This window comes from Lichenostomus cassidix, chromosome 2 (assembly GCF_008360975.1).
Source record: "Lichenostomus cassidix isolate B80296 chromosome 2, HeHo_3.0, whole genome shotgun sequence".
Lineage (NCBI taxonomy): Eukaryota > Metazoa > Chordata > Aves > Passeriformes > Meliphagidae > Lichenostomus > Lichenostomus cassidix.
Window position 1 is genome coordinate 10,050,240 of NC_139482.1, and position 19,385 is coordinate 10,069,624.

The following is a 19,385-nucleotide window of genomic DNA, read 5'->3' on the forward strand; positions in this document are numbered from 1 at the left end:
ACACAACCAGTATCAAAGCTGCACAACACTTTCATAAAGCACTTATTAGAACTGTATTTATAAAAATTCAAATTTTCAGCTCCCCAGGTAGTTGATTGTGGTTTTTGTTTGGTTGCATTTAAAACTACGTAACAATGATTTCCTTAGTTGCATGTAGCCCTTTTTGCCCCTCCATACCAATCCATCATCTTTGTTGCTGTGTATATCCAGTTTGGTCAAAATCCTGATCTTTCAACTGAGTAAGTTAAGAATGAGGACCGCTAATACAGGTTCTACATGCTGAACAATGGAATGGGCAGAACTTCTTCATTAAAGTCAAACAAATAATATACAAAAACTTTCTTGCACCAGATGAAGCACAGATAGAGGATTAGATCTTATAGATCTAAACAGTTCATCAGCTGCCAATAATGATTTTCATCTGGGAAGAAAGTATGCAAGTCCACTTCGCATTTATTCTGTATTTAATACTTTCTGTGAAGTACATTGCAAGATTTTAGGTTTGAGGAGACAGTCTCAGTTTAAAGCAGTATTGAAAACTGTAACAATAGTACACCTGAATTCACTAAACTGAGTAGTCCAGAAACAGCAACACTTGGCTGTTCAGAGGAGAACTACAGAGTACACTCACCTTCCTCTCCCTAATCCTGTTCAGAGGAGAACTACAGAGTACACTCACCTTCCTCTCCCTAATCCTGTTCAGAGGAGAACTACAGAGTACACTCACCTTCCTCTCCCTAATCCAGGAGAGGAGTCAACACTGGTCTGTTCCATCCGTCCAGTTCCTACTTCCCTCTTGGTGTAACTGGTGGTAGCACTCTGCATCCGTGTCCTGCTTTGTCCCGGCTGCCGCGTCTGTGGACTCCTGACGCCATTGATTAAACGATCAGCAGAAAAGTTGAATATTGTAGGACTGTCTAGAAGCCCAGGTCCCCTTTCTGCACTGGGTATTGTATGTCGTATATGTGACTTGCTAGGATTCCTATAAATTCAAAAGTCATTTCAACACACACACTATCAGAGATCTTCTGACGCCTAAGCCTATTCACAGAATTCAGAAGAAGCAAGACCTTCAGTCCTTTATCACTTATGCATTCATAAGAATGATCAACATTCATTGTAACAGGTCATGTGAAATACCAAAATTAACCTTTTCCCTGTCTGTTTGCAACTAAACCTTTACTCTATGAATAATCCTGCTGATGACATGTCATCTTTCAGAATATTTCAGCTGAATACCCTAAATCACAGAACAGACAAGTTCTCAGCTTTCAGACTGTCCACTTACATTTAGAAACACTACATCCATTAACAACAGGAGCACCATCTGGCCTTTGGCCTCACCTTTGGCACCAGGTTCAGTTTCACAAGTATTCTCAAGTTAGCTGGTGTTACTAAAATAAGCAGATGAAAACCCCGTGTGCCAGATTATACCAATCTATTGTTAAAAGATAGATGAACTTGCCTGTTCCTGGGAGGATATTGTCTGAGTGTTGTCAGTGGAGAAGCAGCAGGCTTGAAGGTTGGAGATGTGAACCCATTGATAAATCCAGTATTTGGAAATGGTGTTACCTAAAAAAATGTATAGCATGCTCATCATTATTAAGCAAACTGAGTATTACTTTTCTTAACCCCATATTTTATGTCATTCTAAGCAGGATAGTACTTAAAAGATTGACTCAAACAGCAACAAAGCCTTTGTCTAGTGCCTTGTAGCTAACTTACAAAATTTCTGAGAAAACTGCAAGCTTCTGTTTTTCTGAGAAGTCAGCCACTACACATATTCAACTTCTGATAGTTTAAGATTGAAAAACATCAAGCCAAAATTCTTGGCTGTAAGTTAAATAGTTCTCCTCCTATTTTACACTGTACTACACATGACTTTGGAGTACAGAGATACTTCTTTGTCAGAGTCTCTAATCTACATGGCCTGTAATTGTTGCTCTTATAATTCATACGTGAATTCCTCCCTAAAAAAACCCCAACAACTTCTTTTTAGTTCCTCACTGTACTTCCATGTGACATTTAAATAAAGCCTAGAGAATAAGTGGATGTTAAGTGGAACTCTGATGCTTTTCAGATCTTACCACCTTATTCTACATGTGAAACACTGCCTTCTTGTCTGAAGAAACATTAGCAAAATATTTTCTGGGTGGGTGCATACTGATGTCTTGTAGTAACAAGATACCTCAAAACCTGAAGCATGTTCAAAGTAATTTCTCCACCCTCACTAGCACACTTTTGTCTTTTTTATTTAAATGTATAAGTTTCATTCAAGAAATGTTACTGTTAGCACCAGCAAATGCTTGCTTGTCTTCTCCTCCTGAAAATAACCACAATGCAGAACAGTAAGACTCCTTCTACACTCTATTAAATTATAAGAAACAGCAGGGATTAAGACCATTTGCTATAAAGGTACATTTAAACTTGAAAAAGGTTTCTTGCACAAGTTACATCACTAATCAATGGAAAACAAAATTTAACACCAAAGCTGTCATGTCAAACTACTGCTAGCCTAACCTAGCATGCATGACAGCAAATGGTGCCTCAGACTCCACAAAAAGGCCATTAAAAAAGGCCTGTAATAAAGATCCTTGAGGAAAAAAGTTTCATCAAAATAATGCTTTGAAGTGCTTTCTGGTTTAAGAGTTACAACTTGAATGCTGCAAAATTCCATCAAAGCTAGTAAGCAACCACTGAACCCGAAAAATGAGAAGACACTGAACATATTAGGGACTCTAGCAATATTCAACCCTTCTTTCTTTATAATGATGTTGATCTTTCTGGAGGAAAAAGATTTTTTTTTTTCCATTTTCCAATAATACCAAAACCATCTCCACTGAAGTCATATGGCTCAAACACACTTTCTTTTTAATTTTTTTTCCCCCAAGCAGGACAAACCAGATCTTTTCTAAAATACTATTAAGTACGTGATGAAGAATAAGGTTTTGGAATCCTTAGGACATTGTGTTGCCATATTCAAGTTTCAGAAATAAAAGGGTATGCCCACATGACTGGGGTATTTCATCTCAAATTAGAGATGAGCGAAAAAGCAGCATTTAAGTTGAAGCAGAATAGAGAAACTTTGCTGTATTTTCACACAAGTCTCTACAAGCAAACTGCAGCCCTGTCTCATGAAAATTATTGTTGTGTCATGGGTCCTCATGGTCCCTGTTCTCCTCAAGTGATTTCTATTCAAATATAGCTCTTCCTACAAAAGAATCAAGAAACATCACGTTACAGTCATGTACATAAAATGCAGCTAACTATACACTGCAAAACAGTGAAAGGCAAAGCTCAGAGAGTTGATTTCCTGTTTTGACTAAGAATGGTATGAGATCTTTAATGTTGGCAAGCTTGTAACATCTTCCCTAAAGGACAGGACAAGTAAGCTTTCTTGAATACAAAAAGTTACAGGATAACATAAGGCAGATACACAGTATGCTGTGCCTGAACCTGTGGCTTATTCACCTGTCCTCTATACCATTCCCATCCAGCTACTTCAGTATCCCAGAGCAAGACTGTGTAATAGTCAGTCTTAGCTTATCTACAGGAAGTTTCACATTCATTGCTGCTTAACAAGGCAGCTTTCTCCTGGAATAACACTGCTCACTGTGTTACCTTGCCTCCTCCGCATTCTTCATCCCCCCCGAGAAAGCCTCCCCCTGCAAGGGCCCTGGTTCCCTTCCCTGTGTGTGAAGTGTTTAGCACACCAACTTTTTAATTAGCTTTTGGTTCAGTACAGAGGATGTTTGCTCAAGTTTGTTCAAGGACACTTTAATCCTCTGCCAAAAAAAACTCTAAAGAACTTCTAATTTTGAGCATTGCTCCCCTTGTTTCTTTGAGCCACAAGTAAAGAGGCATCTCCAGAGGAGAGAAAGAGGCTCCAGATAGGAAACCTGAGCCTCCCAGTCATTACAGGAAACTGTCCATGCATTTGTAGGGCAACAAAGGCCAAGTAAAAGGGGCCAAGCTAATTCTGAGGAGACTGTCACAATGGAGAGGATGGAAGCAGCACTGCAGGATACAGTGGATGCCTCATTACACTACACATGGATTTATTGCTACCAGCCTAGCTTCAAGGCTTACCAACAGTCCCTTTAAGAAAATAAAAAAAATTAAGTGATTTTTGTAATTAGCAAAAGCAATTTTACTTTTCATTGCCAGAAGAGATGTTATTATTGCACAGAAATTATTTTGCTTTAAGAACATGCCAAATAGGGCATTTCAGCATGATAACCTAAAACCTAATTTCCTGGCAGAAGGTCAAGATAACTTGGTATCTTGACAAATCTTTACTAAAACACTGCCTCAAAGATTTAAGAAGAGAATCACACTCCAGTCTGAGGTAAGTTATTTGAAAATTGTATCTTGTACACCATGGGAAGGATTTAGAAGGATTTTTTCAAGAAGAATCAGAATCTTGAACTCCCCTCTTCAGGATACATGTTTCCTACACCTCAGCAAGAAAATAATACCAGCTTTGGAAAGAATACAACTGTTTCAGAACCAAGAGACTTACCAATGAAGGGTCAAGGTAGCTGTGCGTGGCTGACCAGGTCTGTGGGCCAATTAAGCTGTACAGTGGGAAGTGCTGCTGGGGACTGTATACTGGAGGTATGTAAAAGGATGTTGTGTAGCGCTGCTGCGTGTAGAGGTTCATATCCAGAGGTCTATATCCATTCTTTGGCAAAAATGTGTTTATAGCTATTGCCTTTGCTTTTATCCTTGCCTGCAAAGGAGATCAGATTATTTATTACAGTAGCCTTTCAAATTAAATTAGGATGATTCAAACTAGCAGCTCTCAGACTTTTACTGGACACTTATCAGTCATTGCTTTTTCCTTCAGGGACAGCAGGAACAGCTGAATGCTTCTCTGCTGCCTGATGCTGGGCTGGATATACCACTGCCAGAAACGAGGAAAAGGAGAAATCATATGTGCTACATTTTTAAACCCACCTCCAGGTCAAAGGGGTGCTGAGATTGGACCACTTAAATTTATATTAGGAAACCAAGAAACCCAAAACATACACACATACCCCACCCCCAACACCATAAAGCTCTATTTACCTTAATCGGTTTTCCTTGGAAAGTCTTCACTTCTTCTCTAAGGTATCTGTAAGCCTTTAAAAAAAAGTAATTATATTTGTCAAATATAATTTAAATAAAGGAAACTTAAGTGTTGACACACGCTAAGCCTAACAATAATTCTTGGGAGTGTCTGCTAATGTTACAGTATAACAAACTCTCATACGTCATCAGCATTTAGCAACATTTAACTTATCATTAAGTGCTTCAGTAGCATTAAAACAAGACTTTAATGGTTATGATTGAAGCATTTCAATGTGTCACCCAAAATACCAACATTCTCAGTACAAAAAAATCATAGCGTTAGCCACGAAGCCAGAATACATGAACAAGATAAAACTCTTAAATGCTATGTTTAATAGCTACTGAAAACTGGATACTACCTAAAGGGAAGCATTACTGTTTTCAGAGTTTTGGGTATTTTTAAGCTGTTACACATTTGAAACACAGTTTACAACCTATCAATTCACCCTCATATAATCCTTGTTTACTGTTACATTCTAATATGCTTAAACAAATAGTGTTACCTGCTGGGCATCGGCTTCCGATTCAAATGTGATGAACCAATTGTCATTATAGGCAAACTCACAGTTGATGAACTTAGGCAAATTGTCTCCTTTGAAAAGTGCTTCAACCTCCTGAGGAAAGTGGTTTGATAAGGAGGTAAAGGGGGTGGGGTGGGTGGGGAAAGGATGGAGGGAAGAAAACATCAATTAAAAATGCAAAACTCTGATACTCCAAGAACAAAAGACAGAAAGCACTGTCAGGCTTACAAAACAGAACACCTGTAGTAGTGTCAGCTCTCTCAGATCTCCCTGCTACAAGAAATTCAAACTAGCAATGTCTAAGGCAATACTGCAAGGGAAGTTTAGCTGGGAGCTATTTGGGCCACAGAGAGACATTTAAACTCAGCATCAAGTGCAGAAAGATGTCTATTTCTTCCCTGTCCCCAAAACCATGGAGCCACATGAAAACCTGTGCATAGTGCATGGGACAGGAAAATCCTGCCTTTTTAGCAGAAACCTGGAGATAAGCTTTAACTCAAATATCTACAGATTCATCTGTTTGAATTAGGGCTTATGTTACCTCAAACATAACCAGCTAGTTTCTACAGAAAATACACACCCTGGACTTTATTTTAATTCACTTCCATATTTTTTGGTTTTGTCACAGATTTGAGGTGAGCAGCGTCAAAAGGCAAAATAGCTTGGGAGATCTTACAGAATTTTGCTGCTTTAATAAAGCCTGACTCTGCTGTGCCAGAAAACATAGGCTATTAAGTCTGGTCAGTTAAGTCTAGATTTTTCCAGTCTGACAAATATAAACACAATGTATAAAATATTTCACTGGGGAGACCAACTATTTTGAAAATAAAGACTCCTCAGAGCTTTGTTGTTGTCAAGCCTTTAAGAGTGACTATCCAGTGCTAATATACCCAACCTGATGAACTGATGACAGCAAAAAGAAAAAAACAATTTAAAAAATCTGCAATACTAAAAGCTAGGCAGTCTTTGAAAGGCTACATTTCATTTAGAAACTAGAAATAGCTATTATTTTAAAGCTATGTACATAGCATATATCCAACTTCTCTCCAATTCCTTTTAGCATTTTGTTTCACATTGCTGTTTATTAAGGCCTCCTCATTTTTTGTTATTTTTTTAAACTACAGTACTTCTAATTTTTGTATGAAGGTTATCAAGAAGAACAACAACTCTTTCAGAATCTTTAGTCTTCCTTGTAAAATTCAATAGAAGAGAAACTAAAACATATACCCATCATCAAGAATCAGCACCTTCTCCTCCCTTTTTGAAAATTCAAGATGGTTTAATTGTGACCCCATAATTTTCTCTAATAGTCCCTGCTACATCACAGTCGCACTGAGTATCTTTCAAAGAATCAAGCTCTCTATGCTTGCATTCATTCCACAAGCCAGTGGAGATTCTTAGTGACTTATAGACACCTCACACCTCAGCATTATGGAGATGTTTGCAAAGCTTTAGCTACTTTACTTGAACAAGCTTCAAGGTGCAACAGTGGCATTTTCTGGTCTAAGACTTATCTTCTTTCATCTCTGTCTATTTATCCAAGGATCTGAGCACCAAGTGCACATAGATAAGACAAGAGTCAAGAAAATGATGGTATCTCTACCAAAGACAGCATTTTCTGTTTCTCAGCCCTCTGCAGAGCTACAAGTTCTACTACAGTCTTCCTAAGAGCAACATGCTTCTATCAAAAATATTTGTTATCCAAACAAACACAATAAACTAAGTTTAAGAAGTGTTAGAAACTAACAGTGTAGTAAGAAATATGATGTGCTTATCAAAATCTATGAGAAACCTAACTACCAAGTCCTAAGGGAAAAGTGTTCTTTAGTGAACAAGGGAACACTTACTTCAATGGGAGTAGATTCGGGTACTTCACGTAAAATCACAATACAGCGATTCTGATTTGGCCGAACTTTTTCCCCCTTCTCATCCACTTGAACTAAAGGCAATGCTAAGAGAGAAAAGACAAGAATGCATTTTAGCTGTCAGCAGACATAGCAGCTTTGCACACCAAAAGATGCTGTGAACATGGTTTTACAATGCAGAGCCTCAAATATTTTTGAACATTATGAAACAAGCTGACAATGACTGATAACACTTTCAAACACATGAAATCAAGCAGACATGTTTCCTTATCATCTATCTCCACATTTTTCCAGCCTAGAAAATCCTAGTTCATCACTTTTCTTCTAAAGCACACATTTGAGTCATGGTTTGGCTTTTTTTTTTCTTACCTTAGTGGTAATGTCCAGTAGTCTCTTCTGAGAATTTAATCATAGAAAGATAGAATATCAGGATTGATCTCAAAGATTATCTGGTGCAACCTTTCTTAGCAAAAGCACAGTATAAACAGGATGGCCCAGCACCCTGTCCAGCTGAATCTTTGAAGTATCCCATCCTAGGGAATTCATCACTTCCTTGGGGAGATTATTCCAAAAACTGATTGTTCTCATTGTGGAAAATTTTCCTCTTGTGTTGAACTGGAATCTCCCCAGGAGTAACTTGCACTTATTGCCCCTCATCTCCACCATGTGACTTTTTGTGTAAAGGGAGTTTCCATCTTCTTTGCAAAATGGTAATAAGGTCTGCCCTAAGCCTTCTTTCCTCAAGGCTGAACAAACTCAGTTCTCTTGGCCTTTCCTCATGCAACAGGCTTCCCAGTCCTCTGATCATCTTTGGGGCCCTACTCTATACCCAATCTTCTCCTCCACATCTTTTTTGTAGAGCCAGGACTGTCGCTGTTGAGCAGCTAGCAGAGTAATGAATGCATCGGTTCTCAGTGGCAAGAAGGAATGACCTTTATTGTTTTGATTTCATCACATTTATAGAGTTCTCAAAAATCACCCAGATTGGTCAGTCAGAAGCCTTCCCCCAGGCCTGATTGGCCAGGCCTGCACTGCCCAAGTTCTGGGACACTGTTCCAAAAACATCCAAACTTTATCTTTATTTACAAAACACAAGAAAACTTCTCATGGGAAAAACTGTGCTAGCCACACCAGGACCAAAACTGAACACAGTATTACAGGTGTGACCTAACAAGCTCTGAGTAGATTGGGACAATGACTCCTTTACCTCTGCTGGTGATGTCCTTATTGATGCTGCCCAGCATTCTGTTGTCTGTTCCAGGTCCCTTTCTGCTCCCCAGCCAGATAGATCCCAGCCTGTGCTGTACTCCTGAATTATGTTTTCCAAGGTGCAATATCTTACACTTGTTCTGTTGAGCTTCACAGGGTTGTCAGTCCACTCCTCAAGCTTATTCAGGTCTTCCTGAAGGATGGATCTCCCTTCTGATGTATCCACTTCCCCACTCAGTTTGGAATCATCATGCCATTTAACAGAGGGCAAATATTTTCCTTCTGTTTCTGCTCATCATTTACACATCTGAAGAATGCTTTGTAGCTTTTGACAAAACCAGTAGCTCTGGCCAAATTCAATTTGAGCCAAGCTTTTCCATTTCTAACTGCATCTCTGTACACCCTGGCAATGCCCTTGTAGCTCTCACCAGGTATTCATCCACTTTTCCATCTCTGGTATGCCTCTCTCTTGTTTTGAGCAGACTCAGAAGCATGGAGTTAAGCCAAGGGGGTCTCTTGATCCGCCTACTTCCCTTAACTTTCAAGGGTGTGAAATATTTTTGTGCTTCCAGGAGAGAACTCCCAGCACTAGTACAGTTAGCTCCTTTTTCCTCCATGGAAACTTCCCACAGAATCCCTCCCAACTGTGCTCTGAGCAAGCTGAAGTTTGCTCTTGCAAAAACTAAAACCCTGGAAACCCTCAGTGTGCTCAGCATGACCCCAAACCCCACAGCTGTGTGATTGTGCAGCCAAGGCTTCCACTGAGGTATTACAAAGCAGGTTTTCTTAGTTTCAGAGCAGTGAGTCCAGCAGTGCCTCATTCCTGGTCGGCACATCTAACACTTGTATGGGTAACAGTCCTCTACACATTCCAGAAACTTGATGGATGATATGAGCTGCTGTATTGTTCTTCCAACAAATATCTAAGCCATTGGAATTGACTGTAAGAACCAGGTTTGGCTGACCCAAGGCTTGCTTAAGTGACACAAATATTGCCCTGTTGGCCTTATTGTCTTGATTTAGAGGTCAGTTGCAGACGCCTACTGTAAGTTCCCCCTTGGAACTCCATAGAGCTTCCACAGCTGCTGCAGCTGGTTTCTATACATTCAAGGTTCTCCTTAACAGAGTGAGACTCCTCCAACCCTTTTTCCCCATCTGCCTTAACAGATCAGTTTAGAGACATCCACACCATGATCCTCCAGCCATGTGAGTTGTCCCACCACAGCCCACAATTGAAACTCATTAATTCTTACTTGCACAGATTATTATTCAATACCTGAAATATTGAAGCAGCTTTGACAAAACAACAGTCCTATAACTGTGATGGTCTAAGCTGCTTGGGCTACTTAATGCTTTACAGAAAAGTAATGGCATTTTACTGCAATACATTAAGAAAGGAAGGATGTAAACTTCAGATTAATAGTTCTACATCAATAACCAAAACATTTTCTAGCATTGAAGAACTTTTACTTACATCTCAGCACTTCAACAATCAAATCCATATCAGTACTGAGTTTCTTGACATGATCAAGGTTTGCTACTGTCATTATTGGCACATACTGATCACTGTCCATCTGTGATATAAGGTACATGTCACTGGCAAGATTTTCTCTGTCAGGAGAAAAAAAAATAAGGAAATGTCACAGATTAACTTTGTCCAATAAACTTGAGACAAAAATTCATCACAGAGTAGAAGGCAGATTCCTTCAACATTTTTGCTAACTAATTAAAATCATTGGCTTAAACAAAGCCTACTAAATGGCTTAAGTTACCCAGTTTTAATTAATGACCGGTAAAGGTCACAAAATTCACCCGATGTGTAACTGCTTGTAACAACTCTCACTTCAAACCAATGTATTTGCCAGTTTATGCATTAGGCACAGAGATCTCACGTAACCTTTAAGAAGTACATCAACACAGTATTCTGAAATTTGTGTGTTACTTTCACCAAATTCTCATCTTTTCCACTTAGTTTGAAGTCACAACTGAGAAATATATTTACATACATCCCAAGTTAGGTACTGGATCTTCCTCCAGTTTAGTACATTTAGGTAAATACATACCTAGATAAACAGAATTCCAGTGTCTTTTTCAGTAATTCTCGTAAATCTTCCTGACCTTCTGGCTGCAACTGTTCGTTTCCACCTAATAATTAAATTACTTCAGATTAAAATTTTTAATTCAATAGATGTTATTTATGTAGTAGTTACCAGCCACCAAAATTACATGGCAACATTTCTTATTTAAGAAAAGAGAAACCATGCCCGACTTTACTTGTTAACCTCTGTTCTCCAAATACACAAAAATCTGAAGCACTTTTAGAAGAACAGCTACAAGCACGTCTCCAAGTAAACACTGAAGTGATTTAGCTCGTAGATCTGTCTTCCATTCTCAAGAAACTACCCAATCTTAGCTGACTAAACCCTGACTAATGCAGCTGACTAACACAGCAAGGGAACAATGCAATGGAGGCACTCTGTACTTCTGGCCTTACTCTAAATTACCAACATGTTAATTCAGAGAAGGTTTTCAAAAATGTAGTTATGAAATATTCACAGATATACAATCTACTAACAACAGATATGTAATAAATTTACAATCTTTTGGTTCAGAAGGTGAAATTAATTTATTTCTAATATATAGAAGTTTAAAAATTATCACATGGAATCATGAACTTCATGTTCCTTTTAGTTTAGACACAATACACCAATGTTAGTAGAAGGTAAACTCATTGTATCAGTGGGAGAAGTGTTTAAAAGATTAGAAGTTTTGTGTGGCTTTTAGAGATTTATAAAACATTTAGTGGCACATTATTCATGTTGAGCTCTTCTTAGCCCTTCTTCTTCCTAAAGCAACTTCTAGTTTTCTCCCACCATGCCATCCTTTGTATGTTCTACTCTGATGAAGAGAACACCAACACCTGAGAAATACCTATCTTACATTCTAACCACTATTTCCCTTCCCTATCTCCTCTTTCTTTCTTGTCCAAAACCTGGCCAGGACCAAAATTATATGCACTTTTAAAAATAATTACTAAAAAATGAAATTTCAGATTTCAGACTTGGGACCACGTGTCACCATTCATCAAGTGGAACAGACCAGACCGGCTGTTCAGCTGTTTACCACACTATCAGACTCCTGTTAAAAGTTAACTATTTTGGGCACAGAAAGGACATACTGACAAGTTCCAACATTAATCCAAGCAATACTGTTCCACCTAGAGTGTGAGGCATCATTAATACAATTTTCCATTAGCTGGCTAGTTATTATTTAATATTCCCCAATAGTACCCTTAAGTAGAAGAGTCAAAAAGAACTTTCAGTTTTTAAATATAAGCAAGGATGATGCCACAACTACGTCTGATTTCAGTAGTCTTGATTTCCCCAGCTACTATGGATGCTATACTGGTAATTTTAAATACATGTTACAAAATCAGCTAATGAACAAGCAACAGACCTCTTGTGAATCTCAAGAAACACCCAGAACATTTTCCTCCCCTTCCCATCCCTCATCTCAGTTCAAGTAGTAATCCTACATGCATCTTGCAGACCTTCTGTCCCATTCAACGAAATATAAGCATGGCTGAATCTCTATGCTAGTTTCCAGAAGCTTCTTAAAACATACCATCTGGTACAGACTACATCTACTAGCAGTTGCACTGAAAAAAGCATCCTGCAAATTCATTAAATAAGAATGCAAAGAAGTTAAGACTAAAATGTTGCTTATTTTAGCATTTGGAGTACAAAACTGGTCTTTCTGCACACTAACATTATTACCTGAGACACAAACTGTATGTGAATCTCACCTCAGTACCTGACCCAACTAGAAACACACATTTATTTGATTCTGCGCAGCACCTTGTAAGACTTAAAACCAGGAGGGAATTAATTTTCAAACATGTCTAAGTTTGATTGCAAAAGATACAGGATCTCCTAGGGTCTTTTTAAAGAATGCTTATACTGAACAACAAAAGTGGTGTAGTTTGAGGGGCTTTTTTGGCTTTTTTAGATGCTCAGCCCAAAATACATGTTTAGTTTGTTTTTAATCAAGTCCAAGCCCACATCAGCTGTGCCTTACCTGTCTGGGTGGTTTCATGCATAGACTCATAGTCGGAATGATCGAGAGCCAAAGGGTTCATGTCTGTGTGCTCTGAGCCCGGAACAGCTGGGGATGGCTCCGGCAGCTCTGTCAGCACCGCATTCTGATGCTTTTTGTCGCCATCACCATTGGCATCCAGTCCTGCAGCACAGAGCACAAACACACTCAAAAAGCATTCCTTTTAATCACAGTAACATCATCGTTACAACTATGTCTGAAATACAGCTGGTTATATATTTGCTTTAGATTTTTTTAACTGAAACTTAAATTGAGACAGTGCTGTACTGAATTTTACTTTCTGCTTGAGCAACAGCTAGAAACTCTTATTCATACCTTCTTTACAAGAATCTGGAGGCTGGTCAGGTATTTCTTCCCACGTTTTGCTCACGCTACCATCAGTGGCACCACTTGCTTCCAAGTGTAACATATGATTTCCCCACACCTTTGCATTGGGGTTTAACTCAGAAACCTTGGCTGACTCCTGCAAAAAGAAATTGATTACGCATTTAGTGGATGCACAGCGGGCATCTGGTACATAGATATGTACAGTTTCAAATAACAATATCAGACACACAACTCAAGATTGTACTGTCATGTTTTTTCACACCTGAATATATTAACTGAATTCCCATAATCATTTCAGGTACAAATGCAACTGAATTGTGCTGCTCCGTGTTCATTTCCCTGATGAAGAACCACCAGAAAAGGCTATCCAAGCAGAGCAAATGACAACAAACATTTCATTTCTTTGCCTTTAACAGATGAACTCAGCCTGTACTTGACCTAAACTTCAGGCAGTTCTCTAGTATATACAAGTCTACCTGATGTTGACTACATTGCTATTATATCTTTTTTCTGCAAAACAGTATAAAAAAAAAAAAAAAGAAATCAAGAACATACAAAAGTACAGGGATTTTTTCTGAGATTCTATAAACATGTAACAGTTTTAATGAAACATTATGGAAAACTGAAAGCAATAAGATGTGCATGGCCACTTCTGTTATTACTTTAAGAGGAGAAACAGAGCATTAGGACAGAAAGAATTAATAACCAGATCCAATTAAATAATCTCAATACAAGCTCTTTTAACCTGGATTGGAAATGGACATATCTAATGATTACATACGGTTATATACAACCAACATATAAACGGTTCCATCTGTGCTTCAGGGAGATTGCTCTCTGCAGTGCAAACATCTACAACATTTTTTTATAGTAATATGGGACAGTTCTCTCCTGTTTTGCCAATGTTTGAGCAAAATGCATTGAATTATTCCATACCAAGAATATATTTGAAGTGTTTTAATATAATTATACTGGGGAAAGACTACTGCTCATGGTAAGACACTAAAAAAGCTTATTAAAAATTTGCTTTCTGAATTTAAAGATGCTAGGAATGTTTCAGTGTTTAAAGACAGGCACTCCAAAACCCCACACAGATTTAAATCACCTAAACACACGCACTCAAATACTTGTTATCACAGAGTATAGCACATATATCCAGAAAATAAGTTTAAAAAAAAAAAAAGAAAAAAAAATTACTTAAACACATCTCTTGAATGACAAAGACTTACAAAAAGTGGAAGTATTTGACATAACTGCTTGAATAGTAAGGATTCAGAGATGACAGCAAGATCCGTCAGTTTCCATTTTTAATATAAGAAGTTCCCCCAGAAAACAGCAACAGCCTTGATACAATCCACTGCCCACACTGCAAGTGCTGGGCAAGGTCAGAGCAGCTGCTCCAACACAGCCCGTGAGGGGAACAACATCACGGGAGCTCAGCAGGGAACGGAAAGAAGCAGCAGCTGCTACAGGTTGACTTTTGCTGAACAGGACCACTGGAGGTCATCCAGTCCAACCTCCCTGCCTCAGCAGGGTCTACAGAGCACCTCAGGATTGTGTCCAGACAGCTTTGCTTGTTTCTCAGCCCAGCTAGTCAAGATCCAGCCTAGCTCATTCCTCCCACTTCTTCTGCAGCCACTCCTTTCTACAGCACTACTCACCTCCAGAAGTGAGCAACAGATTTCCTAATTGCTACCAAACAAGAAGTTCAGGAAATCCACAAACATTTCTTCTTATACAAAGTTAAAGAGCACTATGAACAGCCTGTAGAAAGCTTCCTTTCTGCACACTGAAGTGTTTATCCTAAGTTCAGCTGGAATTGAGAATCTGCAATCAAGTTACTTTGCCAACGATTAAACTTTCACACAAAGCAAACAGAACCAGAAAAAAAAAAAAAAATCAATATTCAGCAACATTTTTAACTTCTGCATTCTGTAGAGCATTCAGTTTTGCAAAGGAAGGGGAGTCATCAGGTTCAGTACAAAATAACATCTATTTAACTAATGAAACCACAGTTTGACTTGGCTTAGTCAAAACTTCTAGCTTCAGCTTTAAGCTTTAACAGCAAATCACTTCTGCAGAATACTTACAAGTTCATCTTTATTGTGCCATCCCCAAGTACCAGCATATTCAGGTGCTAGCAGCTGATATGGGTATGTTTCCACTGCGTATGAAGCACTTGTTAAATTTTCAGGTTCATTCTGGAAGTTTTCATTAACTATACACAGTCTGTCATTCTTCATGGTATCATTAGAAGCTGCATTATTCCATAGAAAGCCCACTAGATATTCACCATTACCAGAAGAAACTGCATCAGAAAGCAGCTGATTTGTCCAGTCAGCATTGCCAGTCTGAAGATCGATGAAATGTGACCACATTTCAACGTCAGGATTTTGTCTGTCCAGGTCACTGGAGTGCTCCTGGTCACTTGATCCATCTTCCATCAGATCTAACTTGCACTGCTCTCTGCCTTGCTGCAATCCTGTGGCACCAGCAGAGGCACTGGGTATTTCATAGGAAGGAGTAGCAGCATATTTGTCTACCTGCTTTGGGTCAACACAAACTCCAAGCTCTTTGTTTGAGAAAATCTTGTGATCTGGCTGCATCTGTTCCCAGCTTGTGGTCAAGTCATTCATCTGAGTATTTAATATATAACTGGTGTTTTTCAGTTCAGTAGTCTTGGCTTCCAACTGCTTCAAATTCCCCCTGGTAGGAGGTTCTTGATTCCCAGTTGATAAACTAAAACCAGTGAGGTTCTCCTTTGAGGGGATGCTGACGTATTGGTTTACTTCACTGTCCTGAAGATTACATTCATTTACATCACCCACACTATTTTCACGAGTTTCTGATCTTTCTTCAGTAAAAGGCCCAACAGAAACTTGAGTGTTCCCAGCCTCTGGCTCTGGACTGGCACAGTGACATAACTCAGGCTCCTCAAGGTCTTTATTTATGAGTTTACTGGCATCTTCCAGAATCTTAGTGTCATCCTTTAATTCTACACTCTTGTACATACAATTGTCTGTGGCTGCAGCTACAGCAGAGTCAGAGGGAGCATTCTGACTGTCAGCCAAACCTTTATTGCAATTGAGGATGCCTTTATCACAATCAACGTTAGCATCCAGATTCTGTTTTACATTTTCTGCCTTGTTATCAATGGACTCATCAAGGTGAACTTCAAATTTTGTCTGTTTTACAGATTCTACTACATGCCCAGCTATTTTGGCTGACTCAGTCTCTGCACTCCATTCATTTTCCATTGCATGAAAGAAACATACATCCTGTTGTTCCTCCTGTCTACAGTTCATGTCTATTTTATTCATATTCTCACATTCCACAGACACAGAAGAGACACTGGTTTTGTTATCTGAATTTGAATATTTGCATACTTTACCTTTATTCCCTGGTGACTCTTGTGAAACCTGACACTCTAGGCTGTTTTCCTTTAGGAATATTTCCTCTGTGCTTGGGTTGTGTAGTTCATGAGATGTCAAAGTGCCATCACTAACCACTGATCTAGTTCTGCTCAAGTTACCAGCTTCCTCAAGCAAGCCATTTTTTAGTTCAGTAGCACTCAAACAGACATCTTCCCCCACATCACTGTAATTTGCAGCTTCAGATGATGTCTTGATTTCAGTGCAACCCTTAATCTGAGTTTGAAAATCAGAACCTTCCTCCAAGTTTAGCTGCATTTCAGTCATGTTCAAAGCTTCACAGCTACGCAAAATTGTACCTGTGGATTTCTCTCCCTCTTTTAAGGATTCTTCAGAACTGCTGTGATGTTCACTAGAGTCTGGTGCAAATGTTTGGTTATCACCATATGTTCTTTCAAGTGTTTTCTTTTCCACAATTGAGCTTACTTCACTTTCTGGCTCTAGAAAGCAGACTTCTTTAGCAAGATTTTCTATATCGTCCATTTCATGTAACTCTAATGATAATTTAAAGTTACCCCCCATGTTCTCTACCACCTGTTTAGTATTTATTTGCTCTACAACACCTGGGGAATGCCTACTTAAATCAACTGGCACAATATCACAATGATTACTTTCCTCAGTTTTTCCTGAATTACGTACTCCAGTGTTTAACAATATACTGGAAATACAATCCCCGTTTTTCACCTTTTCTGAATTAGGGCTGTATTGGTCCTCTCCAGCAGCATCCACAGGCTTTACAGAATCACAGGCTGTATGCAGTGATTCATTCCAACTGACAGGACTACCCATGGTATATACCTCCTCTTGCTGATTCTCAGGGATGATTTCATCAGACACTTTTGCTCTTAAGACATCTGTTACTGTACTGTCAGTATTTAACCTATGCACCTGACACCTGTCAGTCAGTAAGTTATCAAAAGAACACTGCATGTCCAGGCTACAATATTCCTTTGTATCTTTTTTCTCCATGTTTGACCTATCTTTTTTATACTCAAACAGTTCTTTCTGTGAATTAAACTTAGCTTCCACTTGTGCCAATTGCTGCACTGGAAATTCCTTCCCAGTGTCCAGAGGTCGTGCCATGGTGCACATTCCTTCATCAGTAACAGCTGAGTTATCTATGTCTGCTGCAGTCTCTTCACGCACAGTAGCTGGCACCTCTTCATCCCCTTTCAGATCTTCGGCATCTACAACACAAATACTGTAAAACTCCTTGTCTTTCACATTTTCACTGTTGTCTATATCAAGATAAGAAAATGTTGGAGACATCTCTCTATATGAGCTTGAAACTTGCTGTAAGCTGTCACTCTTGCTGTCTTCAACATTTACTGTTGTTTCATTTTGCCTTGAATGGTCACACGTAACTGCATAATCCTCCAGAGAATTTCTATTTAAGGAAATTTCACTCTGCAAGCCTTTATCTACAATGTCTGGTACATGTGAATTAGAAATATGATCAAACAAGCAATGCTCTTGTGCGGCTACATTTTCATTATTAATACTGCTATTAATATTGTCTATATTGTTCATGTGCTGACCATTGCTATTAGATTTTTTAGATGCTCTTTTTTTAATAACCCTATCTTTCTTTTCTTCACTTTTCTGCAGATTTCCATATGTACCAGAGACTTTCAAGAGGTGACTAAAGGAATTAAAGAAGCTAAAAGGTCTGCCATATGGCCTCCTAGGGCTCACACGGGCAGTATTCCCCATGCTGTTATATGACGAATAATTTGCTTTTCTACCCCAAAAGCCAGATTTAGAACCTGACTCTGCGCAATCATCGCTACAAACGCGTTCAATGCCGACTGTCGCAGCTGCCCCATTAGCTGTCCTTCCCACTGTACGCAGATCCTGGCTTTCCAAAGCTCCAAAAATTGAAGATAAAGTTTTACTTATCCTTGACTTTGGTGCTTCCTCTTCCACAGATTTTTGTAACAAGCTGGTTTGCTCCTCACTCGTGCTGTTACTCAATTCTTTGCTGAAGCAGCAGCCCATGTTTAGTAAGTAGTGTCAGAGGGTCTTCTCATTGCAAATCACCTTCCTCTTTACACTAACTTTCTATGGCTACTGAGGAGACAAGCCAACACCCAACTGCCAAAAATAGCCCACTTGAAAACCATGCAGGGGTTCATATGTCATTGCCACTCAAAGTCCAAATCCCAGTTGCTGAGCAATGTTTCAGTATTTCATCATATACACTGTAATATTCAAGCCAAATACTCCTTCTAATGAGATTACAGTCCATTTACAAGTACTACCAAGTCCTACGAACTTTTATTGTTTAATTTCCTAAAAAGTTTCATTCATCCACATCATTAAATTATTTAAATTATATCTTTCACAATGCCCATGTGTGCCAGAAACTACTTGTCTTTATATTTAATACAACTTCCACCTTCTATACAAGGATAAATGCATTCTGGCTTTACATGTTTAAATCTGATGTGTAGATCAAACGCATTTTGGACCATTTTCTCCTTCCCCTCTCCCTTCCCCCAGAGCTGAACCTACACCATGATTACTTCTTTAGGAAAAACAGGCTAAAGATAGATAAGACCTCATGTATTCCATTGAGCAGTCATTGTACGTTATCAGAAGCTAATTCTGTTGCCAGCCTTTTTTTTGTTATCTGCATGAAAAAAAAGGATACATAACTCCTCAGTGACTAACAGCACTGAAGGGGGCCTCAAGATCATTTACCCACCTCATGGTACTGTGACAGGATTTATTCTTAACCTCAGAAAACACTGGGTATCCTTTCACTAAAAAACTCAAAAATATTTAGAAAGTAATTTGACTGA

At 38.8% G+C, this 19,385-nt stretch overlaps 1 protein-coding gene across 5 annotated transcripts in view; it reads right to left on the bottom strand.

Moving 5' to 3' along the window:
- LARP4B (La ribonucleoprotein 4B) overlaps nucleotides 1-19,385 on the bottom strand; it is a 57,420-nt gene that overhangs the window by 13,278 nt on the left and 24,757 nt on the right. For 3 of the 5 annotated variants that reach the window (XM_085050317.1, XM_085050316.1, XM_085050318.1), the window contains exons 3-12: nucleotides 13,139-13,286; nucleotides 12,785-12,946; nucleotides 10,771-10,852; nucleotides 10,182-10,318; nucleotides 7,481-7,584; nucleotides 5,616-5,726; nucleotides 5,071-5,124; nucleotides 4,523-4,732; nucleotides 1,466-1,572; nucleotides 728-982 (exon numbers count right to left, since the gene is read on the bottom strand). In XM_085050317.1, the coding sequence (XP_084906443.1) occupies nucleotides 728-982; nucleotides 1,466-1,572; nucleotides 4,523-4,732; nucleotides 5,071-5,124; nucleotides 5,616-5,726; nucleotides 7,481-7,584; nucleotides 10,182-10,318; nucleotides 10,771-10,852; nucleotides 12,785-12,946; nucleotides 13,139-13,286 (1,370 nt within the window). Of the gene's footprint in view, nucleotides 1-727; nucleotides 983-1,465; nucleotides 1,573-4,522; nucleotides 4,733-5,070; nucleotides 5,125-5,615; nucleotides 5,727-7,480; nucleotides 7,585-10,181; nucleotides 10,319-10,770; nucleotides 10,853-12,784; nucleotides 12,947-13,138; nucleotides 13,287-15,240; nucleotides 18,664-19,385 lie in introns of those variants that run through there. The other 2 variants (XM_085050315.1, XM_085050314.1) reach the window with 2 other exon arrangements.